Source organism: Phalangium opilio, unplaced genomic scaffold (assembly GCF_054372755.1).
Source record: "Phalangium opilio isolate 3A_F unplaced genomic scaffold, DU_Popi_V2 ptg000082l_1, whole genome shotgun sequence".
NCBI lineage: Eukaryota > Metazoa > Arthropoda > Arachnida > Opiliones > Phalangiidae > Phalangium > Phalangium opilio.
This window is the reverse complement of record NW_028324189.1, coordinates 8,058,105-8,081,323: the sequence shown is the minus strand read 5'-3', so window position 1 is coordinate 8,081,323 and position 23,219 is coordinate 8,058,105. Positions and strand designations below refer to the sequence as shown.

Genomic DNA, 23,219 nt, shown 5'->3' with positions numbered 1-23,219 from the left:
AATGCCGTGAAAGCGTTATTAACAGACAGATTAAACCGAGTTTTAATATATAAATAGTCTCCCGTTTTTTAAAAAAGCGAAGAGCATGGTCTCTGCATTTAAACGCGTAGGTAAAGATATTTACAACTACACAGCAATGGCAAGGGTCATACTTATTGAAACGCAGTTACTAATCAAACTTAATGCCGTGAAAGCGTTATTAACAGACAGATTAAACCGAGTTTTAATATATAAATAGTCTCCCTTTTTTTAAAGCGAGGAACATGGTCTCTGCACTTAAACGCGTAATCCCGTGCACTTGTAACCGAAAACGGTACTCTAAGGTTAATAGCACGGAACCGGGGTATAGTTCTTAGGTATAGTATGGAGTCCACGCTGAGCGCAAGGCCCCCCTTTTAATGCTTGAACGCTCTTTTTCGTCTCCTGATCCTCAAAAGCCAACGCCCATAAATTTTATCTAGAAGAGGAGTTGAACGTGTCTCACAGGCCTAAATGAACCTTGAAACAAGAAACGCCATTTGCCTCATACCATACCATGCAGCATCGTATTTAAAGCGAATCGATAACAACTTGTACATTATGATCAATTATCTTACAACACAATTCTTCTTTATGGACAAAATTAGATTCAATAGTTCTCCCTTGAACTATAAACTTAAACGGGGTAAATTACTTGACTCCATCTATGAAGTCAGACACAACATGAACGCGAGTACAGTACAATCAACCCAAGGTACCTTTGCGTTGGATACTAGATTCTGAGCACGCTACCAAGTTAAGGCCTTACATTTTAAGTACGACCCTCACTAACCGACGTTTTCATCATAAAAAACGCTATTAATCAAATTGACTGATCATTAGTGAAATATAGCATTTATTAAAAAGGGTTAACATATTATCTAAACTATAAGAAACCAAAAAAAGCATATTATAAATTTGAATCTACTGTATAATTACCATACCCTTTTTAGAACACCTTGTATGGGTATTAAATCATAGGACAATTTTGAATAATTACAAATAAATATTAAGTCCCTAACCCTTTACATTACAGGGAAGTTCCGTTAGCGTGAACCAAGGTGATATGTAGTTACTAATCATCAAGGAACGCTTCTTAAGGGAAAACGCCCAAAGCCGCAGTCACGTTCGAAAAAAGGTGAAAAAAGCAGGCCGTATCTTAATTCATAATACTTGGCTGCTGACTATCATTAATAAATACATTTAAATCGAATTACATTAGCGAATATCATTATTATAGTATAGGTACAGACCACCAAGGAACTGTGGAAAACAAGTGTGAATACGCGAGTCTCAATAACGCTTTTTCTCTTAATGTATAAACATAGCAGCCATTTTTTAAAATGGCGGACTAAAAGGTAAACAAAACGTCCCTTTCCCGCTAGTAGTAACATCAGGAATAAATACAGCTACTAGGAATCATTGTATAGCCATTTTCACTCAACTTCATCTAGGTGAATATTGTGGGAGGAGCTGCGAGACTAATCATTACGTATGAACAAATTTTTCCTCACGAATAATCTATCTCGCTGCACGGTGAGCCTAGGAACTCGCGTCACTACCAACCAATGCAATCGCAGTTTACAAAGACGTCAGAATTATGAGGCGTGAAAGATAGTAAGTAGCTCTGGAGCCCGGCCCACAAAACCCGCATGGAAATTAACATGGGGCACAATGATTACAATTATCTGTATACATTCTTAGTCACATATCCATAAACGGCGCAATGGAATTTCAAATTCCCTTGACACATTAGAAATCTCATCCCTTAATTATATATTTTTGCATATAAGGCAAATAAATCGCACCAAGTGCGTGCCTTCCCATATAAGGTTTCAAAGATCAGATCAATACTTGCAAATTTTAAATATTAAATATCCGTATAAGAGATTTTATTAAATTTTTAATAAATTGTTAAAAGACGAAAGTAAAACTAAAGTAAACTAAACTGCAATCGAAAATTGATATCGTCAAATTTCGCCGGAAGCTAAATATAATTTCCAGACGACTTTTATAATATCTTTTAAGAATTTAATCAAGGGCCTCAATTTTTTAATTAACGTTTATACGTTTATATCTAAAAGTGGGTGAAATTCAATGGGTGAACCGGTCTTTTCGAAATAAAAACGAAAATGGATTTAAGATTGATGGGGAGAGGCTAAAGGAAACTCGACGTTTAAACCGTTTTAATATATCGATAATTAATGTTTGTAACCGTCGACAATTATATGCTAATTCGTTTCAAATAGAGGGGGATCTCAGACGCTTCCAGGTAAATTCATTACGATCATAAGTAGGGTAAAAACAAAAAGTAAGCCACTTAACCACTTAATGGTGTATGGGGGCGTCTTTCGGTTGAGCCAAGAAGCGATACCTAGTTTACAAGAAAGAAGTTATAAATTCGCCACATTTCTAGCTTTATCTCCAGTCCAAACGTAAGTCCGGAGTTAATCCCCGCCTCTAAATTACAACCCAGCAGCATCTCATTGGTTCTTGAAAACGCACGTCAACGGGACGCGAATGACGAAAATTACGTATTTTCCAACTGAGGAGAGGCGAAGTAGCTCGGCCTCCTTTTACGTCCCCCCTTGTATTTTGAAAGGGGGGCTGGGACTATGGCGCGCCAATACGGTAATGTAAATTGTCATACTTATTGTTATTACGTTACGATTAAACGCGACGTCGTTACAGAACCCTGAACAACCAAAAGGATTTCACCGGTTTAATGGTTCGAATTTTACTGCTGATAATTTGGAATATGGCGTTAAAATAGAAATGGGGCGAACCATAATTCATTTATAAAAGATATTACCCGTAAATTTCCTTTCTCATGCAGGTAAATAGTTATTACTTAGTACCTACACGTATAACCCTTTTTACCTCTCCGAGTGACGATGACGTCACGGAGATGTATGGCACTGGACGTATCTGTGTGTGTGTCTGTGTCTGAAAGGTTCACGCAATTATCATTTGTTGCGAGTCCGGAGTCAATCGCCTTATAAACCCTAAATTCCCAAAAATTGTTAAAGAGGCATACGCTAGAATTCAAACGTTAACAATAACTATGTTTAAAATGATTTTAGGAATAAAGTTTCTTAAAACGATTTAACTAGAATTAAGGTAAATTACTGACGATAAAAATAATTAACATCAATTAGATTTATTTAATTATTTATGAAAAACGTCTCGACTCGGAGAGGTTTCTTTGGTTTCCCAACTTGTTATTATCGCTAACTAATCACAGATTGAAGATTCTTCAGACCCGAGTTAGAACAATACGAACTACAAATTTTACAATAACAACGCCAAAGGCCAACATAAATGAGACGTATGCCTTTTGAGATTAGATCATTTAAATGTTTGAATCAATAATGCAAAGTATAGCCTAAACTTTGTATTAATGAATTGTTCGCATCGCTCGTCGCAATCAGCTCGAGTCGATATTGGCGTATCTCATTTCTCGATCTTAAAAATTAAAATATGAGAGTATTCGCGGTTAGCGTACAGTTAAAGAATAATATTTCTGCAGGCAATATATCTTTTCCTAAAGAGTTTATAGGTCTCGAAGTAGAATCCGGGGTCAACGAGTATCTTGAGGAATCAACTCTTAAGATCTCATCTACTAAATTAAAAAGTCCACCTACGAGGAGGGCATGCATGCATGCATGCATGCATTCATGCCACTATGGAATTCTCAGGCCAAAGGTTAAACACGCTTTTAAAATACCATAAACCATAGTAACTACAGAAGTTCCAGAACAATATTACTCACTTATTTTTTGTCTTTCAAGTTTCGCTAAAGTTATAGCATAAGTTCATAAGATATGTTGACCATAAGCTTGTCACTGGATACAAACTGGAGCTGGAAGTGAGTGAGGTAGATCATAGATTCGAGGTAAAGCGACGCCTGGGGAGGCGCTGTCAAAGGCTTTGTGATACAGACTAAATAATAATAAGACGGACTACAAAACTAACCGAGTGTAGACATGCAATTCTCGCTTGTCGTTCTCGAACTAGCTCGAGCTGTAAGTCTCTGCATACATACCTTATAAACTTATGTATGGTTATAACTGTTGGGCATATACAGGGTGTTCCTGATGAATCTACCATAAATAAAGGGTTGTGTTCTTAGGCTTCAAACTGAGTAGAAGGTGTCACGGGACATGCTTGGGGTTCTACAAAATTGATGATAAAAACCATGGGTAGTAGGTTCTTTAAATCCGTTTAAAATTACTCTTGGTTTCTTTTTACGGCTTGCAAATCAGCGCGGGAAGATTGACTCTTCCATATACAGAAGAAGAAGAAGAACACGCGCTTCCTGAACCCTAGACGGATCAAAGGAAAGTCCTCCCGAAGCAGAATGATAGAGAGGAAGTCGGGAAATCCGCGGGGGTTGATGGTCGATTCGCGTTAAACGAAGACAAATGTATGAATCGATTTAAGAATATCGACAAGAGCAGTGAAATTTCGTTACACGGATGGCTGGCTTCGGTGGTACGGCGACGTCCAAACCTGGGATCGAGTCACCACGCGGAATCGATTCCGTAAGGCCAAACCACTTTGCCATCTCAAACTCTTAGATCCTTACACAAAGAGCTTGTAACGTGGGCCACCAATACCCTCTTAGTAAATTTTGTTATGGCCATCTAGTGGCGCAGTAAGACGTGAAGTTTGACTCTTCCGAAATGTAAGGAGATTTAAAATAGACAGTACTCTGCATTGGTAATAGCATAGTTTCACTAGTTAGTTACTCAATTTGACTAACAGTCCTGATGTTTAATATCATTCGAAAGAATTAACGGGACCTACCTTACGAGGTTACCGCCCCTTTTTCGGACAGTTGATCCTTAACAGCGCTACCACCGACAGGGAATGTCAACCACTAACAAAAGGTCACCTACAGGTTATGGCGGCGCGTACAGAAATACCTCTGCTAAATTCCATATACTTCCCAGGATATAAGAAATTAACTTCTAGAGTCCCTGGGGTGTCTCAGAAGCGTCACGCCACAAATGCTATTTGCCCATAGAACCAAAGCGGTACCAAACATGGTCGAAAACTGCCAAGGCTAAGCCCGTGACGATTAACCTAGGCACCGAGTCACAACTGAGACAACTATATTGTGAATTTTGTGTAGGGATCTATTTTGCAATCTCTTCTCCATTGCTAAGAAGCGTGGTACCAAGAGAGAGAAGAGAGAGAGAGAGAGAGAGAGAGAGAGAGAGAGAGAGAGAGAGAGAGAGAGAGAGAGAGAAGGGGGGGAACAGAAGTTCCTCGTTTGACGAAATTAAAATTTGGACGACCGATTAATCTTAACCGAGTCCCCTTACTTCCTTGAAGAATTCCGATACAACCCTCTCACTTTCCCTCCCAGCTCCCTTCCTGGACTGTCGATGAGTTTCGATTATAGAGAAAGAGCAGTTCGGGATAATGGAAACCCGAAATCCCAGAACACTTATTTGAATGAAGAAGACATTACCGTACGTATATACTTTGCCCGCGATCGGAAACTTAACAAATTTGAATAGATTATATGGGGATAGACTTTCCAAATGCCTTCATAAGAGTTTAAACTGGTTACTACTGTTTCCACGTGTCGTCTTCAGTTTTGTATCGCTATATACCACTTAGGCCATAAGTAACATAACAAGAATAAGTATGTTCAAGAAGTGATATCTAGTTTACTAGGGAGAAGGTATAATTCGCCACAGTTCTACCTTTATCTCCAGTCCAAACGTATAGTAGGTCCGGAGTTAATCCTCGCCTCTAAATTACAACCAGCATCTCATTGGTTCTTGAAAACTCACGTCAGCGCGAAGCGAATGACGAAAATTACGTATTTTCCGACTGAGGAGAGGTAAAATAGCCCGGCCTACTTTTACGTCCCCCCTTGTATTTTGAAAGGGGGACTGGGACTATGGCGCGCGTATACTAAGGCATCTTATACCTTCTCCCTAGTAAACTAGATAAGGATTCTTGATATGTTACGAGAATCTGTCACCCAAGCTCTCAGTAACCAGTGACAAACTTATAAAAAAATATCTTATGAACGTATGAATCTAAAAATATCAATTTAACTTTAACATAAGAGAGAAGTAAAATTAAAATAAATATTATCATACATTAATATTCAAAAGATATTTAAGATCAAGTCGGATTAAAGATAGTGCGGCCGGAAAAGTCTTTGAACTCTGTAGCGCCATTCCTTTCATTGTTATATAACGTCCTTTTGAAATTCTTCTATAGCTTAAATTGTTTGTCTTTTCAACTCCGCTAAGAATTAAATTTTAAAATTCGAAAACGCTCCGACTAAACTTTATAATTTTCTTATTAAATCCCGGGAAATTATTGATTTTTCTCGCCGCCCGTTCTCTTTCCCTAGTTTCGCCCCAGTGATCTCTAAGAGTCCCGGCTCGGTGCTGAGACATCTGGACTCTTAATTAAGAATTGAAGATTGTTTTTCCCTTTTAAAACTTCCGAAGATTTCTCTTTAAAAATTTGATTTAACATCTACAGTTTTTCAAGAATCTACGGTCTAAGACTTTAAATGGGTTTTTCATTAATTTTTCCTCTCTGTAGTTTTAAATATCTCTCTCAGTTTATTTAAATATAAACCTTAATCAACTGGGCACTAACCGAGGTGTCGATCATTCATGAAATCGCGTACGCTACCCGCGAAATCCAACTTAAGAAATGCGAAAACAATGCCGAAAATCCGAAATTACTAAAGAAATCACAAAATCAGTGCAGAAATCACAAAATAAGTACAGAAATCACAAAATCCATTACAAAATTCAAGAAATCCAAAATCAAAACAAATCACAAAACCCGACGAAATCACGGGAAAAACCTCAAAATCCGAGGAAATCACGGGAAAACCTCAAAATCCAACGAAATCACGGGAAAACCTCAAAATCCAACGAAATCAAGGGAAATATCGCAAAATCCGTTGAAATCACGGGAAAAATTGCAAAATCCGACGAAATCTGTTGGATTTTATCAAATTTTGAAATCAAACAATAGCCGACGAAATCAAATGAAATCAAACGAAATCCAACGAAATCAAAAACGAAATCCCGTGCACTTTTTCAAAAACGTCCGACTCTTCGGCACTAACTCACTTTTTTATATACCCCTTGAATGTACAAGAAGAAAAGAAAAAAGATTTAACTTTCTTAAACCCGAACTTGATCGGTTTTAGAAACTATACGGCTGGAAATGGAATCATTGATTATTGGATGAATTTGCGGTTCAAAGAAAACTTCGTAATTGTAGGGAATAATTCGAAAAGTCAGCGTTTTCTCTAATGAGTACAAAACGGAAAATCGCTGTGCTTACTTTGAAAAAGAAAGAAAGATAAAAAACCTCAAAGATAAACGATTTTCTTAAATCTTTCAAACTCGCGCTCTGGGAATAAATTTAAGACGTTGTTCACTGCAGTAAGAAGAGAGATCTAATAGATTTCTAATGGAAAATGTTAAGGTGTTTCCCTTCAACCGCAATTAATTGCAAAAGTAAACCCCCAAGTGAGCTAGAAAATCATTAAACACCGGGTTTTATTTAGGACAATTTTCAGGCTGACCTTATTCTCAACAATAGGTATTATTGTTAGTCAAACCAAGAAGCGATATATAGTTTATTAGGGAGAAGGAATAAATTCGCCACATTTCTAGCTTTATCTCCAGTCCAAACGTATAGTAGGTCCGGAGTTAATCCCCGCCCCTAAATTACAACCAGCATCTCATTGGTTCTTGAAAACTCACGTCAGCGCGACGCGAATGACGAAAATTACGTATTTTCCGACTGAGGAGAGGCGAAATAGCCCGGGCTCTTTTTACGTCCCCCCTTGTATTTTGAAAGGGGGACTGGGAACATGGCGCGCGAATACTCAGGCACCTTATATACCTTCTCCTATAGTAAACTAGATATCGCTTCTTGGTCGAACCAAAGCAGCCAATAAGAACTTTCAAACTTTGAAATAGTCAATAGACCATTAGATTAATTCCAAAATAGTAGCAAACATGTACCACAGGGGCGTTGCCTTCTTCATACGAGAACAACAAAATCCGTACCAATAACCATTTGAAAAGTTCAAAGCTAAAACTATGAATGAATATCGCACCAGAGCCGGGATCCTAATGGGTGCATTTAAGAAAAGTGGGCAACAACAGAAACGACTTCTATAGTTGTTTTCCAAAGGTACTTGATATAATAGTGAAAGCTAAGGCGGATGAATACGCAATGTTAAATCAGATATCAAAGAAAGCAGCTTTGATCAATTGCCCCTGAACGTGACTTTAGTGCCTAGTGTTGAAAGCGTAAGACGGATTAGTAGTTGAAAACTAAAGTGACCAAACAGATGTTCCGAAACTGGGCCTTAACGACATAAATCAGGCAACTTTTCTTTCACCTCGAAATGGCGATTGTTTGGGATGGTTTCGGTTTTAACATAAGTAACGTTACATCGATAAGTATATCAATTTCTTAATGAAGGCTGGTTTTGACGCTATAGATATGTGCTGGCTTGGAATCACACTTTCGTAAGTGACATGCTTATTGTTTTCACGTTACTTGAAATATCACCAATGGGTGGAAAAAGCTAGAAAGATTTGCAATACGAAGAAACACCCATAGGTTCATCTTAACCCGAAAGTTCTATACAATTAAACGTACGTATAAGCAGACCTGCAGAATATGAAGTATAACTAGAAATGCCGCTGCGATGTAACACCCTATTCTGCAAGAATGGACCATTAAGTTTACGATCGCCAAAAACTGTTTTGTGAAAAAGTGCATTCCGTAACATTAGCAGTAACTGTCAACTTTTCGTCAAGGTGATCGCAACAAACAGGGAAAATTACTATTTCGTAATATTATTTATTATCTCCGAGTGTGCTTGGATAATTTAAAATATCTATCTGTCAAAGTCCTAACTGACTGATAACCAATGCCTAGCCCAAACCGCTTGCCCTAGAAGGCTGAAAATTTTCTGGAACGTTACTCATAAGTAGTAGGCGCGTACTAAGACAGATTTTTCCAATCCGCCGCCATCTTAATAAATGGCGCGCAGAAATGAAAAAATCTTCTCTATGCAACAAAGTCCGCGCGTTTCAACCGATTTCGCAAATATTTAGTACACTGGTTTCCTTTAACCTATAGACGGGCTGAATGGTCTTTCGGGTTCGATTTGTTGCCATCTTTTTAAACGGCGGCCAGAAATTTAAAAACCCTTCTTTATGGGATAATGTCCACGTGAAAAGTAATAAAAAATGTCCCGACGGGCTGACGGGCAACGCCGAGTGCCTTCGCTCCTAGGGTGCTACAAAAATATTAGTCATCAGTAAAATCTACCCATTCTTTATATCATTTTGATGGAAGTTCTTATTACACGCGAGCGACGACGCGGGGAACAGCTAGTATATATATTGAACTACCATGTGAAACGTCAAGGTATGGCCTTCTTACAATCAGAACAGGGTAGTCTTTGTATTAACGTTTCTCAAGGCAAAGAAACCTTTCCCAGCAACACTTCGAAAACAGCCAACACCCTTATAGGTCTGAGCTTCATCTCAGGCCCAAAATTGTCTTTCGCATTTAGCAAATTCACTTCTGAAGTTGGAGCCTAGCTCCCTCGACTCTGCAGGAGCGAAAGTAACGTAACAATGATAAGTTTGACACTTAATGAAATAAGTTAATGATGTAATGTGTTATTTCCGGTGAAACCAACTAATCAAAACTAGCTTTGATAGAAACGACACCTGTTGAGGTAGAGTCAATAGGTATGCACTAAAAGGGGCTAGAGAAATTTCCCCTCATACGTTTCTTAATTTTAACCCCATGCACTTCACAGGGCTGCCAGTAATTTGTGACTCTAGTATCTCAGGTTTGTTTGGAACTGAATATTACAAGCTTTTCAGTTTGTTGTAGTTAGCGGTTACACGTCACAAATGACTGGCAACACTTCTCCGCGCACTATCTATAAATAAAAGAGGCACAGAAATCGAAAGCGTCATACTAATTTTTATTATATTATTTATGGATACGAGTAAGTGAAGCAGAAATCGGAACGTCAGCTTATCTTGACAAGAAGCCACGAACATCCCCATAGCCTGTACCTGACAATAATCAAGAGGAAGTTAAACTGTTGCAGTCACATGGAATGAAGGAATATAGGCAGTCAGGCCTACTGGGATATATTTTTCCTTCTATTGATTGCGGATATGAAAGGTTTTCAGTGTCCAAGGAGGTTCCTAACGCGAGAAGGCTGTAAAGAAAAAGACAACCTTCTTTTCTGGCAGAAGGCACTACCCTCGGAACCTCCCCTCCCCCCCCAGTCTCCCCACTTTTCTGATAGTGTAGAAAATGACTTTTTAATCTTTCAAAAGCCAACTGGATCGTGGTCAATTCGACAGCTACGCGTTATTTCTGTCTACATTCTAGAGAAACTATACCACAATGAACGAATTTTCTACCCTGATGTATTTACCTCCCTTTTGGAATTCATGTGCTATTTTTAAGTACAAACCGCGATTACGGATAGCAAAAAAAAGTACCTATAGGAATCATCTATTACTAAAACGATTTAACAAAATTCCGTGATTTAAAATTCATTTTCAATAGGTAACATCACCGAGTTCTACATTCCATTCTCAGATTTAACTAAAATCTTGAAAATGGTGAGGCCCGCGTTAGTGATGATTGAACAAGTGGCAAGTCCTTTTAAAGCAATTTTGAAAGAGTTCAAAAGGATCTGCTAAAAGAATTGACAAAAGAACAGAAGGCAGCTGTTAGCGCCGAAAATTCATCGCCTTCATCCAAGGTTCCTACGTTATATTGGAGAGGTTAAAATGTTTTATCACGAGGCATGAGTTATAGTTTCCGTGAAAATCGCCGTCTGGTGGCAAGAAATAGCAACTTTATTTTATCATAGTGTGCGGACAAGTGTTGCCATTGTGCAATAAAGAGCTTTCAGATGGGATAGTAGTACGTCATACCGTCCCAAGTCTTACCGCGCGGCTATTCTGGTATCCATATTGGGTGGTCTCAGCTTCATTCCCGCTTTAAACCCACCAATATGGCGGCGTAAATCATGTCACGAGACTCAGCTCCTCCTCCAACTGAAAGCTCTCTATTGAACCGAAAAGCTTGTAGTATTATGTTACTTCGATTCAGTAATTATCATTCAGTTCGAAATCCGAAGAGATGCTACAATCACAAATTACTGGCAACTCTGAAGCGCATGCGCGGGTAAAGTTAAGAAACTGGGCTAATTGCCGCATCTTTTCTAAAAGAACTATAACCTTACCAGCTGTATTTAGAAACTCTGGTAGATTTTAGGGAAGTACTCTGAAGGGTGGATGCGATGAAGTTCTATATAGCTCGAGTTGGGAACGTCTAACAAAAACAGCTGTACATCTTGTCCCTCCAAATTGGGTTTGACGACTCGCGTCCTAAAGAAATCATCCGCACGCACGGTCCGCACCCTGACTAAAAATAGGCGGATGACGTCTTCCGGTAAGTGGCAACCAAAAAAAAACCCCCCCATCCTGTACTATAAAGCGTTAGCGAGGATTTACATATCACCGATGTTTTAAGAATGTTCAACAATTATCGAATATCGTAATTTTACGACGGTAATTTTAGTCCATAGCGAAAATTAGTACGCGACATGCATTGCAGTGTGGTAAAAGACGAAGATTCAGTCGCCCTCTACCATGGATGGTAGGTATAAAGAGCGAGATGAATTTAGGAAGCACTTCTCTTCGCTCGAACGCGTTTCAGTAATTTTGGCAGCACTCACTTTTTAATGAGGAATGTAAACACGGCGTGAAAGTTGGGGGGCCCAGCCGCAACCACTTCGCCCGGAACTAATAACGACTAATAACAAAGGGGGCGACAAGCTTTGACGCCTGCACCAAAAAAACTCCAAAGAAAACAAAACGACAACTTTAAATTTAAACATCTGTAATTTGCGCCTAAAGGGACTTAGACTGTAAGTTCAGAAATTCGTTAAGAGAGACAAAATGAGATAGAAGTAGATGTTTTACGACAAAATGCTGGCTGGATGCGATAAAATAATGTCGGGATAAGAAAATAACGCAATAGCCTATTTAGTAAAATAACTAAATAAGGGAATAGTAAAATAGAACGGATTCTAAAATTGGTGGGTCCACAACAAATTTTTGCGACTATACGCCGAATGCCAAGAACTGCCTAAAGACGAGTACAATACGACAGTTTGTCGATGGCTCTTTATCTCCGCAAAGCAGAGTGCATGAGCGAATATTCGCCAATCTGTGTGGTCCTTCTCGCAATAAATCGATGTTCAAACTTCAAAGCAAAGCTGGTGAAACATAATAGCTTCATTGGCCTACCTAAACCCTTGTGTCATACTTATATCAAATGCATATAGAATAAAACAGATAGTGAGGAGGCAGTACCCCAAAAGTCGAACTGTTTCAGTCCGCGAGAGGAAAAAGGTAGCGTCATAAAGTAGAATTCTCTGATTCGTCGAGCAAAATAAGCTATAGAAAGAAAAATGTTACGAAAGCTTGATCAACCACTTCAGTGTGAGGATCACTTTCTCTTATTTCAATTTGCATTTGAACATACTTATATATTGCCTGTTACCCGTGTAAAAAGATTAATAGTGCAAAAGATTCAAAGGAAAAAAGAAAGAAAATGGAATACCGGATTTCTTGCTAACTCTATAAAACAAGGCGTCCACTTTGAGAACTTTTTTTTTAAAGTGGAACCACAGGTCACGGGCAGAACTTTGGGGAGAGAAGTGACCCCATTTCACGGCAGTTTGGGTTCAATCATTCACATCTTCTTCGAAGTCCAATTGATCACTCCAAGTCGGAAAAGTCGACTACATCAAGTGTACTTGTTACCGGAGGCAATCTCTCGGATGGTATAGTTCCAAGGGGGATGGAACTCATCTGTCACAAGGACACATGGCCGGTCAGAAGAACGGGACGGGTAGATTTTTTAAAAAACTAAAATGCAAGAATGAAACTGAAACAAGGTGGTTTAACCTCGGGTTTAAGAGTTGGGTAATTTAGTAGCTTACATTATAAAAGTTCACTTGTCTATCAGCGTTCTAAGTAACAACTTCACAGATATTTCAAGGAAGATGAAGCGAGGGAAGTTTGGTCAGTATAGATGTCTCTCTTGGAGAAACGTAGCAGATCCTTAGTTTTAACGGCACATGATCGGAGGCAACACCTTATTTCCCTACGTAACCACCGTCAGACGCCAGAGGCAGTAATGTCGTCTGCCTCAGTACGATGCGTCAGAAAATTGCGCAGTAGCACATCGGCTCCCAGTGGCTTCGTGGTAACTTTCTAGTATCTCCCAACACAACAAATACTTCGGAGTGTGCAAAATTTAGTACTACCCTGCTGAAATGGAAGCTAGAAGGTGACTGACTAAATCAGTTGGGCGACTATTTTTTACAATATACCGTCCGTTTTTTTAGGTCCACGATGTTGGGGACTCGATTGAAAACCCTAGAGTGACAGTAACAAGTACAAAGGCGCATTTTCACAATAAATAAGGCTGCAGGGGAGGGGATCGAGAGAAATTGTGGACCGCCGGAGTAGCCCGGGAAGATCCGACAAAGCCAGTACGCTGACAAAAAAGAAACAGCCGTAAATAATTTCAAAGAGATTTCTTTCATCCCAGCAGACAGTTCTGAGAAAGTTGAATTTAAATTTCCTCGCTCAAAATGTATACAAGTACTTCACGAAATTGGATTAAAGCTTTTTCAATTACACAGTATGGAAAGGAAGGATAGGGCCAGCCAATATACTTGACTTTTCGAGCTTTAACCCCATAATCTTAATTTTGAATTTAACTAGCAGCAAGGCTTCCCAGAGTTTCCCGAAATATGATAAACTTAACCTAACCAAAACCCAGACTGCAGTTAACTATACTGTACTAACAACGTTGCGGATATGATACAATTTAAGGTAGATCCACCGAGAATAATTATCGAGTATAGGACTTGAGCTGTACTAATTTATCAACTCCGTGTCGTTCTTATTAGCGTGTCTTGTCGTCTGGGGATCAAATTAATCCGACCACCAACCGCAACCGAGCAAGTTCGTTATATACTTTTTCTTTCGCCTGACCCTCGAGTCCAGCCCAAAAGCGAACGGACTTAAGGCGCCTTCGCAAAAGTCGCCGATGAAATCTCGCCACAACCTCGAAAACTAAATGAAATCAATCTAGGCATAAGAGTCGAAACCGTAAACTTAAAACTGTTCGAGCTTTCGAACCCTCAATTTGAAACTGGTTTTCAAGGCCTGAAATGAAATTGAACTTATCAGCGGCTTTGGGAAGTGGCCTTAAACACGCTTAACTTTCTCGATCATTGTACGGAAAAAGGGACGATATAAGGAAGAGAAAAGTCGGAACAATTTCCTTAGTTCCAGCTAACCCCTCCATCGTACCGTGACAAAAGCGTGAGATTTACAAGACTAATCAAAGACTTTTATTCCTACTCGGTCAAGAAGAAAAAGAAAATTGTCGGAAATTCGTCGGTGGATACGAAAAAGGGATGTTCCTGCATGGGATGACGGAGGAAAAACGAGAGGGGAAGTACTAGCCGCGGTTGAGTCCAAATGAAAGTGTGCCCTGCTCTCAAACAATGACAAAACGTTGTCTGTCTCTTAGTAACGCTTCATCGTATGATATTATATTTTGATCATTTTTGAGCTTGGTGCTGGAGACTAACCGAAAGTTAGATTTAAGCAAAATACAGAATTTTATAGGATATTTCAAGAAATTGAAAGGATTTCATAGGAATTATTGCGTATGTCAGAAAAATTCTGCGGTTACAATTCCTTTTTCCTTCGTTATTCACTTATGCTGGTACAGTATTATCTCGAAATCCAGCCGACATCTTTTAACGCGACCAAAGTTGGATTGTTCTGGACAAATTACTTCTTGGGTCGGAAGAGAAAAAGGGGAGAGAGGATTAACTCGAGTCCAACGAATGAGGAGGTAGGTATCTTCTCATGTCCGAGTTGAAGATGATCGAGAGACGGAGCTGGGGGTAACGGGCTGGGTTCAAATTATCGGAGGAAACTAGGAAGGACATTGTTAGGGATGTTTTGTTCGCGGAAAGAACTCCACGAAACTAGCTTCCTTTAATCTCCTATATACTTTTTCTTATATCTTCCAAGTTGTACAGCGCGACTCTTAAAGGGAGCCTGAAATGGATACACAATCATTTCTATAGCAGATTAATTCGGATTAGTGATGCGAGTCAATAAACCGTAATGTACCAAAAAACCATGGTAAATTATACAGGTCCGTATCATACCGTAATTTTACAATGCAACGTTATTACCAAACCGTTTACAAATTTCGGCGCTCATAGTAAAACCAAGAAGTGATGTCTAGTTTACTAGGGAGAAGGTATGAATTCGCCACATTTCCAGCTTTATCTCCAGTCCAAACGTAGGTCCGGAGTTAATCCCCGCCTCTAAATTACAACCAGCATCTCATTGGTACTTGAAAACTCACGTCAGCGCGACGGGAATGACGAAAATTACGCGTTTTTCGACTGAGGTGAGGCGAAATAGCCCGGCCTCCTTTTACCCCGTGTATTTTGAAAGGGGGACTGGGACTATGGCGCGCGAATACTTAGGCATCTTATACCTTCTCCCTAATAAACTAGATATCACTTCTTGGTAAAACTAAGTGTAATAAAAAAATTCCCTTTTTACATCGGGGTCCAGTTTTCCCTCAATTTCCCTATAGTTCGCTTCAAACAAAAGGCCTAACGTCTTTGTTATCCATGCACGTCTTATCAAGGAAAGGGGTCAATTAAAAATGGTTATCTAGACATTTCACTCTCCCTTTAAGAAGGAAATCTCCTCCTATTCTTCTTCCTTTCTTTGGAATTGAAGCGCGTGGTGGTGCGTGTGTGGGAGGAAGGGGGAGGTTGGTTGGTAAGGCTAATTATATTAGTGGCTCGCGCTGGGATCGCCCCGCCGTGAAATTGGGATTAAAGAAGACGGGGGGCGCCAATTAACTCTAATAGAGCAGGATTTTTCGGTTTAGCTTCCCTTTTTGTTTAGAATTAAGTGTTTTCTTTCTTTTTTATTCGTTTTCTCTCTCTCTCCGATGTTAATTAGCTGTTTTACTAGATTTAAGTCTTTCCGGAAAGTATTTCCGTTTCATTAAGCCGGAGCTAGAAGACATACAGTATATTCGGTATTCTTTAAAATTTGCTGCTTCCAGCTCAAACACTTCCTTCCGTTTGTTTGCCATGGTGCCCACTTAAAAAAACCGAAGTATAGAACCCAAAAAAAGGCACTGAATTTCAAATCATCCGTATTTAACAACCGTAGACCAGACCAGTAAAGAAGAACAACAAACGCGTAACATAACATTCAAAGAACGTTTTCTTTCCAATGTCGCAAAGTGTGGATGGTTGACACTGTTTCACGCTCCATCTGTCGGAGATAAAAAAAACACAACATTCCTTCGGCGTAAAAGAGGAGTTAAGAGGCGATAACGCTGACGTATCTTCCGATATTTGATCGGGGTGCGGATCAAAACTTACTCGTCACGACTCGGATCGAGTAACGTCAGGCTATAAGTTGTCGTAAGCCTTGGCCCTCGCTGCGTATAAAGTATGAAATAGCTACGGGTCATGAAGGAAGCGTGACTATTTAAGGGGGTAGTGTAAATGGAAGGCCGGTTGAGCCACGAACAACGCTACCAGGTAAGTAGAGCATTGGCGTATAGAATTATATCAAAAGCGCGAACAAGGGCGCTCAACTTTCATCTTGGCAACCGTTGATTCCCACACTGCCGTTAATTGAAAAATTGCTCAGGAAATGCCTCCCTCCCAGCCTTAGCCGCTATGCGGAGTAACTCTGACGTATACGTATATACGAAAGCCAATACTCAAGAAATTATTAACATGTGTTTTTAACATCAAAGAATGCTGTCTGAAAATTCTATTTCCATTCCATACTTAATTATCTCGACTTGATTTTACACGAATTTACGATAGCAACTATTTTTGAAAATCCCGTTTAAAATATACAATGTTTTTATAATTTTAAAACTGGCGCGTAGAAAAGTAGCTGTGCGCCATCTTCAGGCAACAAACCGTATAAAACGTTACATACAGACGGACAAAATGTCAAAGAATGGCTGCAAATTCTACTCCCACTCCATACTTAATTATCTCGATTTGATTTTACAATTTACGATAGCAACTATTTTAGAAAATCCCGTTGAAAATATACAATGTTTTTATATTTTTAAAACTGGCGCGTAGAAAAAGTAGCTGTGCGCCATCTTCAGGCAACAAACAGTATAAAGCGTTACATACAGACAGACAAAATGTATTTATTACATTCCGAAAATGTGGCGCAAAGTAACTGATGATCATATTGTCGATCTACTGTATTTTATTATTAGTATAATATCGCGGAAATGTTTTCCGGGCGAAAGAATGAAGCGATTGCGCTGGCAAAATGGCCGTGAAGCTTAAACAGAATAAATATTTCCGACAGGTCAATTGAGAATAAACGGTCCGAAGCTCGCTCGACTGTGATATTAGAAAAACAGAAAGATCGGAATCCGATACGCGGACAACCGACGGGACAAAATAATGTATCATCAATTTCCCGGCGAATTCCTTCTTCCGAACAAGAAATTCCGCTTCCGTCAATTTTCGATTAAACGGGACTTGAATGAGAAACATTTTTGATAGAATTTTGTTTGATCAGTGCAGGCATAATTTAGTTAGAGCCAAGGTTTTTCTCTATTTACCTTAACTTACACGGGGTTCATACAACGTTTGGAAGCCCATACACTCCCTGACATTTCTATTCATGAAGGTTTTCCAGGTTTGTACGAACCCTGTTACCAGAGGGTGTTATAGCGAGTCTGGGTTACTTCGGTGTCAGTCTGAAACAGAAAGAGGGCGGGAAGGGAGAGGGGGACTGTGCTTTGCGAAGGGAAAACGCAACCAGGGAAAGGAATTGACAATATTTCGAGCTGTTCACGTCGCTCACCAACCCAACCTTTCAACCGCAAAGATAAATAAGTAAATCGTCGCCCGGTTCATTCCCCGCGCTCTACGAAGGCCATTTTGCCTTGGAAATGTGTTTCGAACGCTAGAGGCGAGGCTTGGTCGACGCCTCTGCGTGGGTGGCAGTCGCCGACAAACAGCCTGATGACCGAGAACAACAACTTTCCTAATAGCTTCGCTTGATTTGCGCCAAAACCTATTTAGAAGAGGGGCTTCGCTCCTAAAGGTTAAACTAAACCCATTTTTGACTTGGAATTGTTTTTTTTTTATCGCGTTGTGAATATTCCTGGCGATGTTATACATTTTTTGGGGGCAAACATTGCTGCTGCAACAACAATAATAAACATCAACACCTATTATTTAACGTTGTTAGGTTACTTATGGTAGAAAGAAGGAATAACTAAGGCTACATAAAATGGTGTAAGACTAAGACAATGAATTCTCATTTAAGGCTAAATCTCAACAGACTTTCTTAGAGCAACACGAAACCAAGTGGGAATTCAAACAGAGAAAAAAGGCCCCATAGATCTTATCCTGGCGGCTTCGATTCGATGGTTTTTACTTATTGGCTAACCAACTTCATTATCACCAAGAATCTCTCGGGTATTACCAGGGACTCGGAAGTAGGAATCCCCATAAGATCGTGCCGAGAAAAATACTACACCAACAAATCCCAAAACTACAATGTCAGAAAGTCGTAAGTTCTACCTTCTCTATCTACGTGTGATATCTTACAATATTAGAAACGCTTTTTTGGGTAGCCTTGAAGTGTGTGTGAGCGTGTTCGTGGAGATGGGATACACGAAGAGCAAATTAGAAAGAGTTACCATAGGGTAAATTACCATGGTAAAATTACGGTACTTGTTAAATAATCGCCTGGTATCTTTAGGTACCAACAATCTTCCAAAGGCTATAGTTGCGTGCTATAGGCGCTGACACAGACTAAGACATCGCTTGTAAGGACTTGAAAAAGGACTCTAAGAGTTCGGTATTTCCGTGTCTTCGGGTTTTAGATGAACACCATGACCAACGGTTAGTACACTAATAGCTTCGCCAAGTTAACTATTTATTAAAGACATATAAAAAAAAACAGAAAGTGCGGAATACGAAGCCAAGTCTTACTTCCTTGTTCGATGTCTAATCCTTTTCATTTCTCCCCAGAATATTTTTCTCGTAGATTTCTTAATGCAAACCTGATACACGTTATTTGGTTTGCTGGCACTTGAAGTACCAATTTTTACCCTATAGCATACCGTAAATATTTTTGTGTTTCAGTTGGCTCAACTAGAAACGTCGTGAATCAGGAGCGTCACTCGATCGTACTCTCCCTCACTTTCTAATATTTTCATTTGCCTTTGTTTTTATATATAAGAAACATGGGGGAATTGATGGTGGTGGCGGTTGTTTTGGCTAGACTTCTGGTTCCCCCTTTTCGCCGGTCCTGAAATTGACGGAGTTTCTTCTTTAATTTCCGGTTACAGCTAGGGCGAGAGTCTTCCCCTCTTCTCTTCTTCTTTTGGACTGATTGGTTTCCTATATATTTCGCCTTCAACTACTCCACTGGGATTCAATGAGTGCTGGAATGCAACTTCCCTCCATCGCCCATGCAATCGACGTGTCAATTCAATTTTCCTAAATGTTATCAGCGTTTCGGCTATTCTGACAAGAATTGAATCACCTCGGGTGTTTCATTCCCAACGACGATATTTATATAAACCCTTGATTTTCTTCGCTTTAATTACACCATATTTATCATACAAGAGCTCTAATGATAGGGACTTTTCAGTACAAACTGACGCTAAAACGCAATTTGGCCGAAAATACGTTATAGTATTACATCCTAGAGTGTCGTAAACAGCGTGAAATCCATTGGAGCCAGGGAACATGGTCGGCCCAACTTTCCCGTCAGAATCATACGTGGTAGAGTTGTCGCGTTACGCTTCCAATCCTACAAAGCTGAAGTTGCCTTCACCGAAAAACCAAAATCCAGGGCCGTGGATAAATAAGAGACGCGAGTTAGAAAAAGCGGCGATAAACGCAGTCAAATACGTGGGATTACTAGTCTTCGACCATTCACACAGTCGATATCCCAAAAGAGAATTCGAGCTTAATGATTTCTAAATTAAGATTGTTTTCTTTGTCTGTCAGTCTATTAGTAACGCTTCATCCGCGAGTTGCGAGAAATTGGCATAGATGTCGCCAAAGTATTTTTCCAGTTATGTATAGAGAGCTTTCAGTTGGAGGAGGAGCTGAGCTTCGTGACATAATTTACGCTACCATATTGATGGGTTTAAAGCACGAATGAAGCTGAGACCACCCAATATGGCTACCAGAACAGCGGTAAGACTTGGGATGGCGTGACGTACTACCATCCCATCTGAAAGCTCTCTATTGGAACGGAAGTTAATGAATTTTATAACGAAGTATAAGACTCAAGGCATATTCGAAACCGCCATGCACCTTCGAACGAAACATTTCTTCAGATTGAAGGATAATTTGGCCCCATGGACGTGCAATTTTGACTATAACAGGGACGGTTTCTGTGTACAGATAGAAATCTGCTTTAGAGTCTTATACTTCCCAGGACGCTATATCTCTTTCGTTTCGTTGACAGATTTAGTCCTTGGGATCTCCTGTGAGAGATCCTAAACTTCAAACCTTATTAAAACTGAAAAAAAGTAACCGCAAAAATTTCAGTTGGACATAAAAAATTGTTTTAAACTTCATATTGAATCGAAACAAATGAGAAAAATGTAGTTGAATATACATACACAGTGTGGAACAGATCAACAATGAAGGCAGACTATACTCGTGAAATCAGATCATTCAATCATATTTCTGTTCAATAACAATGTGTCTTAATCGGTGTAAGGCGTAGGCCCGAAATGTATATATCACACCGATTAGGTTTCAGGCGAAGAAGATTTACTCACAAGATGTGTATGGCTCGTTCGATCTGTTCCACACAGTAGTGCGTCAAAAACTATTCCAAGAATTCGAGAACGAAAAAAAAAACGTTCCAACTGTAGCTGGTTCCCAGTAGGAATTTCAGTTTTCCCTAAGCTTTTTCTTTACATTCAAAAAGCAGGTTGAAAAAAGTTTAAAAAAAACTAATGGAATAAGTAATATAATCCCCATACGTATGTACATACGTAAAACTTTATAGTGTTTTAAGAAAGGATAGTTGTACGGAAATACGCAACTTCCGAATCACCGGAAGTGCATGACGGTGATTAGGTTTATTTATTTATTGAATGCATGGATAGATTTAATTTTAGAAGTAGGAATGGAGAACGGTTAGTATTTACTTCAGTCCGACTCATAGCCCAGTATAGAGCCCCTCCCTCCAACACGTAATAACGAAAAGTTTAAATTATCTTATTGGCTGACTTAAACTACGTTTTGATGACGTTGCTGACGGGGACAGCGAAAAATACGTAATTCCTTTTTACCTCTGACGCTATGACCCGCCTCTTCATACCCTCCCCCCGTCCCGTGGAAGGGGGTCCAGGACTTTGACGGGCCCAGATTACTCTGTTCTCCATTCCTACTTCTAAAATTAAATCTATCTCTGTTGAATGCCATTCATTATAGGAAAATGATTTCGTTCAAAAGTCAGTCATACTTGGAGAAAAGTAAGTTACCTATGCATGGATGGTGGGTATGCGAAGAAGAAAAGGATTAAATTTGCAGGTAAAAAGGACTTAATAAAAGATATTAAATGAGAGAGGCGTTCTTCTCAAGCGCAGAGTTTGTTGAACTTTTTAATTTTTAAGATATGTATCTCGATGTTCTATCTTGAAATATATATAACGATGTAATTAAAACAATAATTAAGTGGGGAACTCAATAGCAAAAGTGCACCGGATTGGAATTCTTAATCGGCTTAAACGTGAATATCGTGGGTGAGCTCCAGTGTGGGCCAAAACCAAAGCGTGGTCGGTTCATATTAAGAAAGAGGGTATGAAATTTCTTTAAATGTTTTTAACTCAAAAATGGTACCAAAAATTGGGACAAAAACGAAATACAATTTAGTAAAATGAGTACAATTAAATGTTCAACAGTATTTTTACCTCTCCGAGTGACGATGACGTTACGGAGAGGTATTACACTGGACGTATGTGTCTGTCTGTCACTCACCGCGTTCGCAGTTGGCAACTCGAAGCAAACGTATTCGCAGAAAGCAATATCGTGTACGCGAATATTCGCTACTCGGCAGATAGCGAATGCGTCGCGCCCTCCTACTTAAGGTTTCGTTTATGAAGGATTTTAAACTTAGTGGACAAGTTAAGCCCTCAATTTAATGTGTTTAAGAAGAAAAAAAATGGTCATTTTTGGCACCGCCGTATGTAAAAGGATTATGAAACCTAGTATAAGTAACATAATAATTATAAGTATTTCACTTCCCATTGCGGTGATTTTAAGGATAAAGATTCATTAAGGTATCTGAATGAATGTCATATTTATTGTTGTTACGTTACTTATAAAGATATCAAAATTTAAAAAGCATTTTTGACAGTCCAAAGTGACAGCCGCGTAATCCCGTCATAAAAAACCTCGATTTATGAGGGTTTTGTCATTTAAAAATAAAAAAAATGTTAATATTGTCAGCCCTGAGAGATTATTAGACGAGATGGCTGCGACCACTAAAACCTTTGATATACAAGTGTTGCATAATCGATTAATCATACCAGGGATAGATTTAATTTTAGAAGTTGGAATGGAGAACGGTTAGTATTTACTTCAGTCCGACTCATAGCCCAGTAAAGAGCCCCTCCCTCCAACACGTAAGAACGAAAAGTTTAAATTATCTTATTGCCTCACTTAAACTACGGTTTGATGACGTTGCAGACGGGGACGGCGAAAAATACATAATTCCTTTTTTACCTCTGTCGACACGACCCGCCTCTTCTTTCATACCCCCCGTCCTGGGGAAGGGGGGTCCGGGACTTAGACGCGCGCCCAGATTACTCTGTTCTCCATTCCTACTTCTAAAATTAAATCTATCCCTGATCATATATTTCTTCCATAAATAATGAAATATCCCGAACAAACTTCGATTAATTGTAATTCTTGAATCGATTAAAATTTTAAATTATTTATAGTCAAAATCAAATATTGGATAATTCGAGAATAT

At 39.3% G+C, this 23,219-nt stretch overlaps 2 protein-coding genes and 1 long non-coding RNA gene across 10 annotated transcripts in view; 2 read left to right on the top strand and 1 right to left on the bottom strand.

Annotated features, from left to right (window-relative positions):
- LOC149651376 (uncharacterized) overlaps nucleotides 1-23,219 on the bottom strand; it is a 96,529-nt gene that overhangs the window by 52,305 nt on the left and 21,005 nt on the right. The window lies entirely within an intron of this gene.
- LOC149651377 (uncharacterized) lies at nucleotides 1,053-2,643 on the top strand. 2 transcript variants are annotated; one of them, XR_016371185.1, is made up of 4 exons: nucleotides 1,053-1,156; nucleotides 1,259-1,376; nucleotides 1,473-1,635; nucleotides 2,435-2,643. It is a non-coding gene; the product is annotated as an uncharacterized LOC149651377 (long non-coding RNA). The 2 variants fall into 2 exon arrangements; XR_016371184.1 differs by having other exon boundaries at nucleotides 1,473-2,643.
- The window catches only part of LOC149651375 (glutamate receptor U1-like), a 41,403-nt gene continuing 24,918 nt past the window's right edge, over nucleotides 6,735-23,219 (top strand). Inside the window, exons 1-7 of one of the 2 annotated variants that reach the window (XR_016371182.1) lie at nucleotides 6,735-13,073; nucleotides 13,140-13,440; nucleotides 13,499-13,991; nucleotides 14,069-18,779; nucleotides 18,844-18,915; nucleotides 18,972-19,336; nucleotides 19,564-23,198. Coding sequence is in view for 1 of the 2 variants with exons in the window: in XM_089848282.1 (XP_089704408.1) it covers nucleotides 19,096-19,114 (19 nt within the window). In the remaining variant the exon portion in view is untranslated. Of the gene's footprint in view, nucleotides 13,074-13,139; nucleotides 13,441-13,498; nucleotides 13,992-14,068; nucleotides 18,780-18,843; nucleotides 18,916-18,971; nucleotides 19,337-19,563; nucleotides 23,199-23,219 lie in introns of those variants that run through there. The other variant, XM_089848282.1, reaches the window with a different exon arrangement.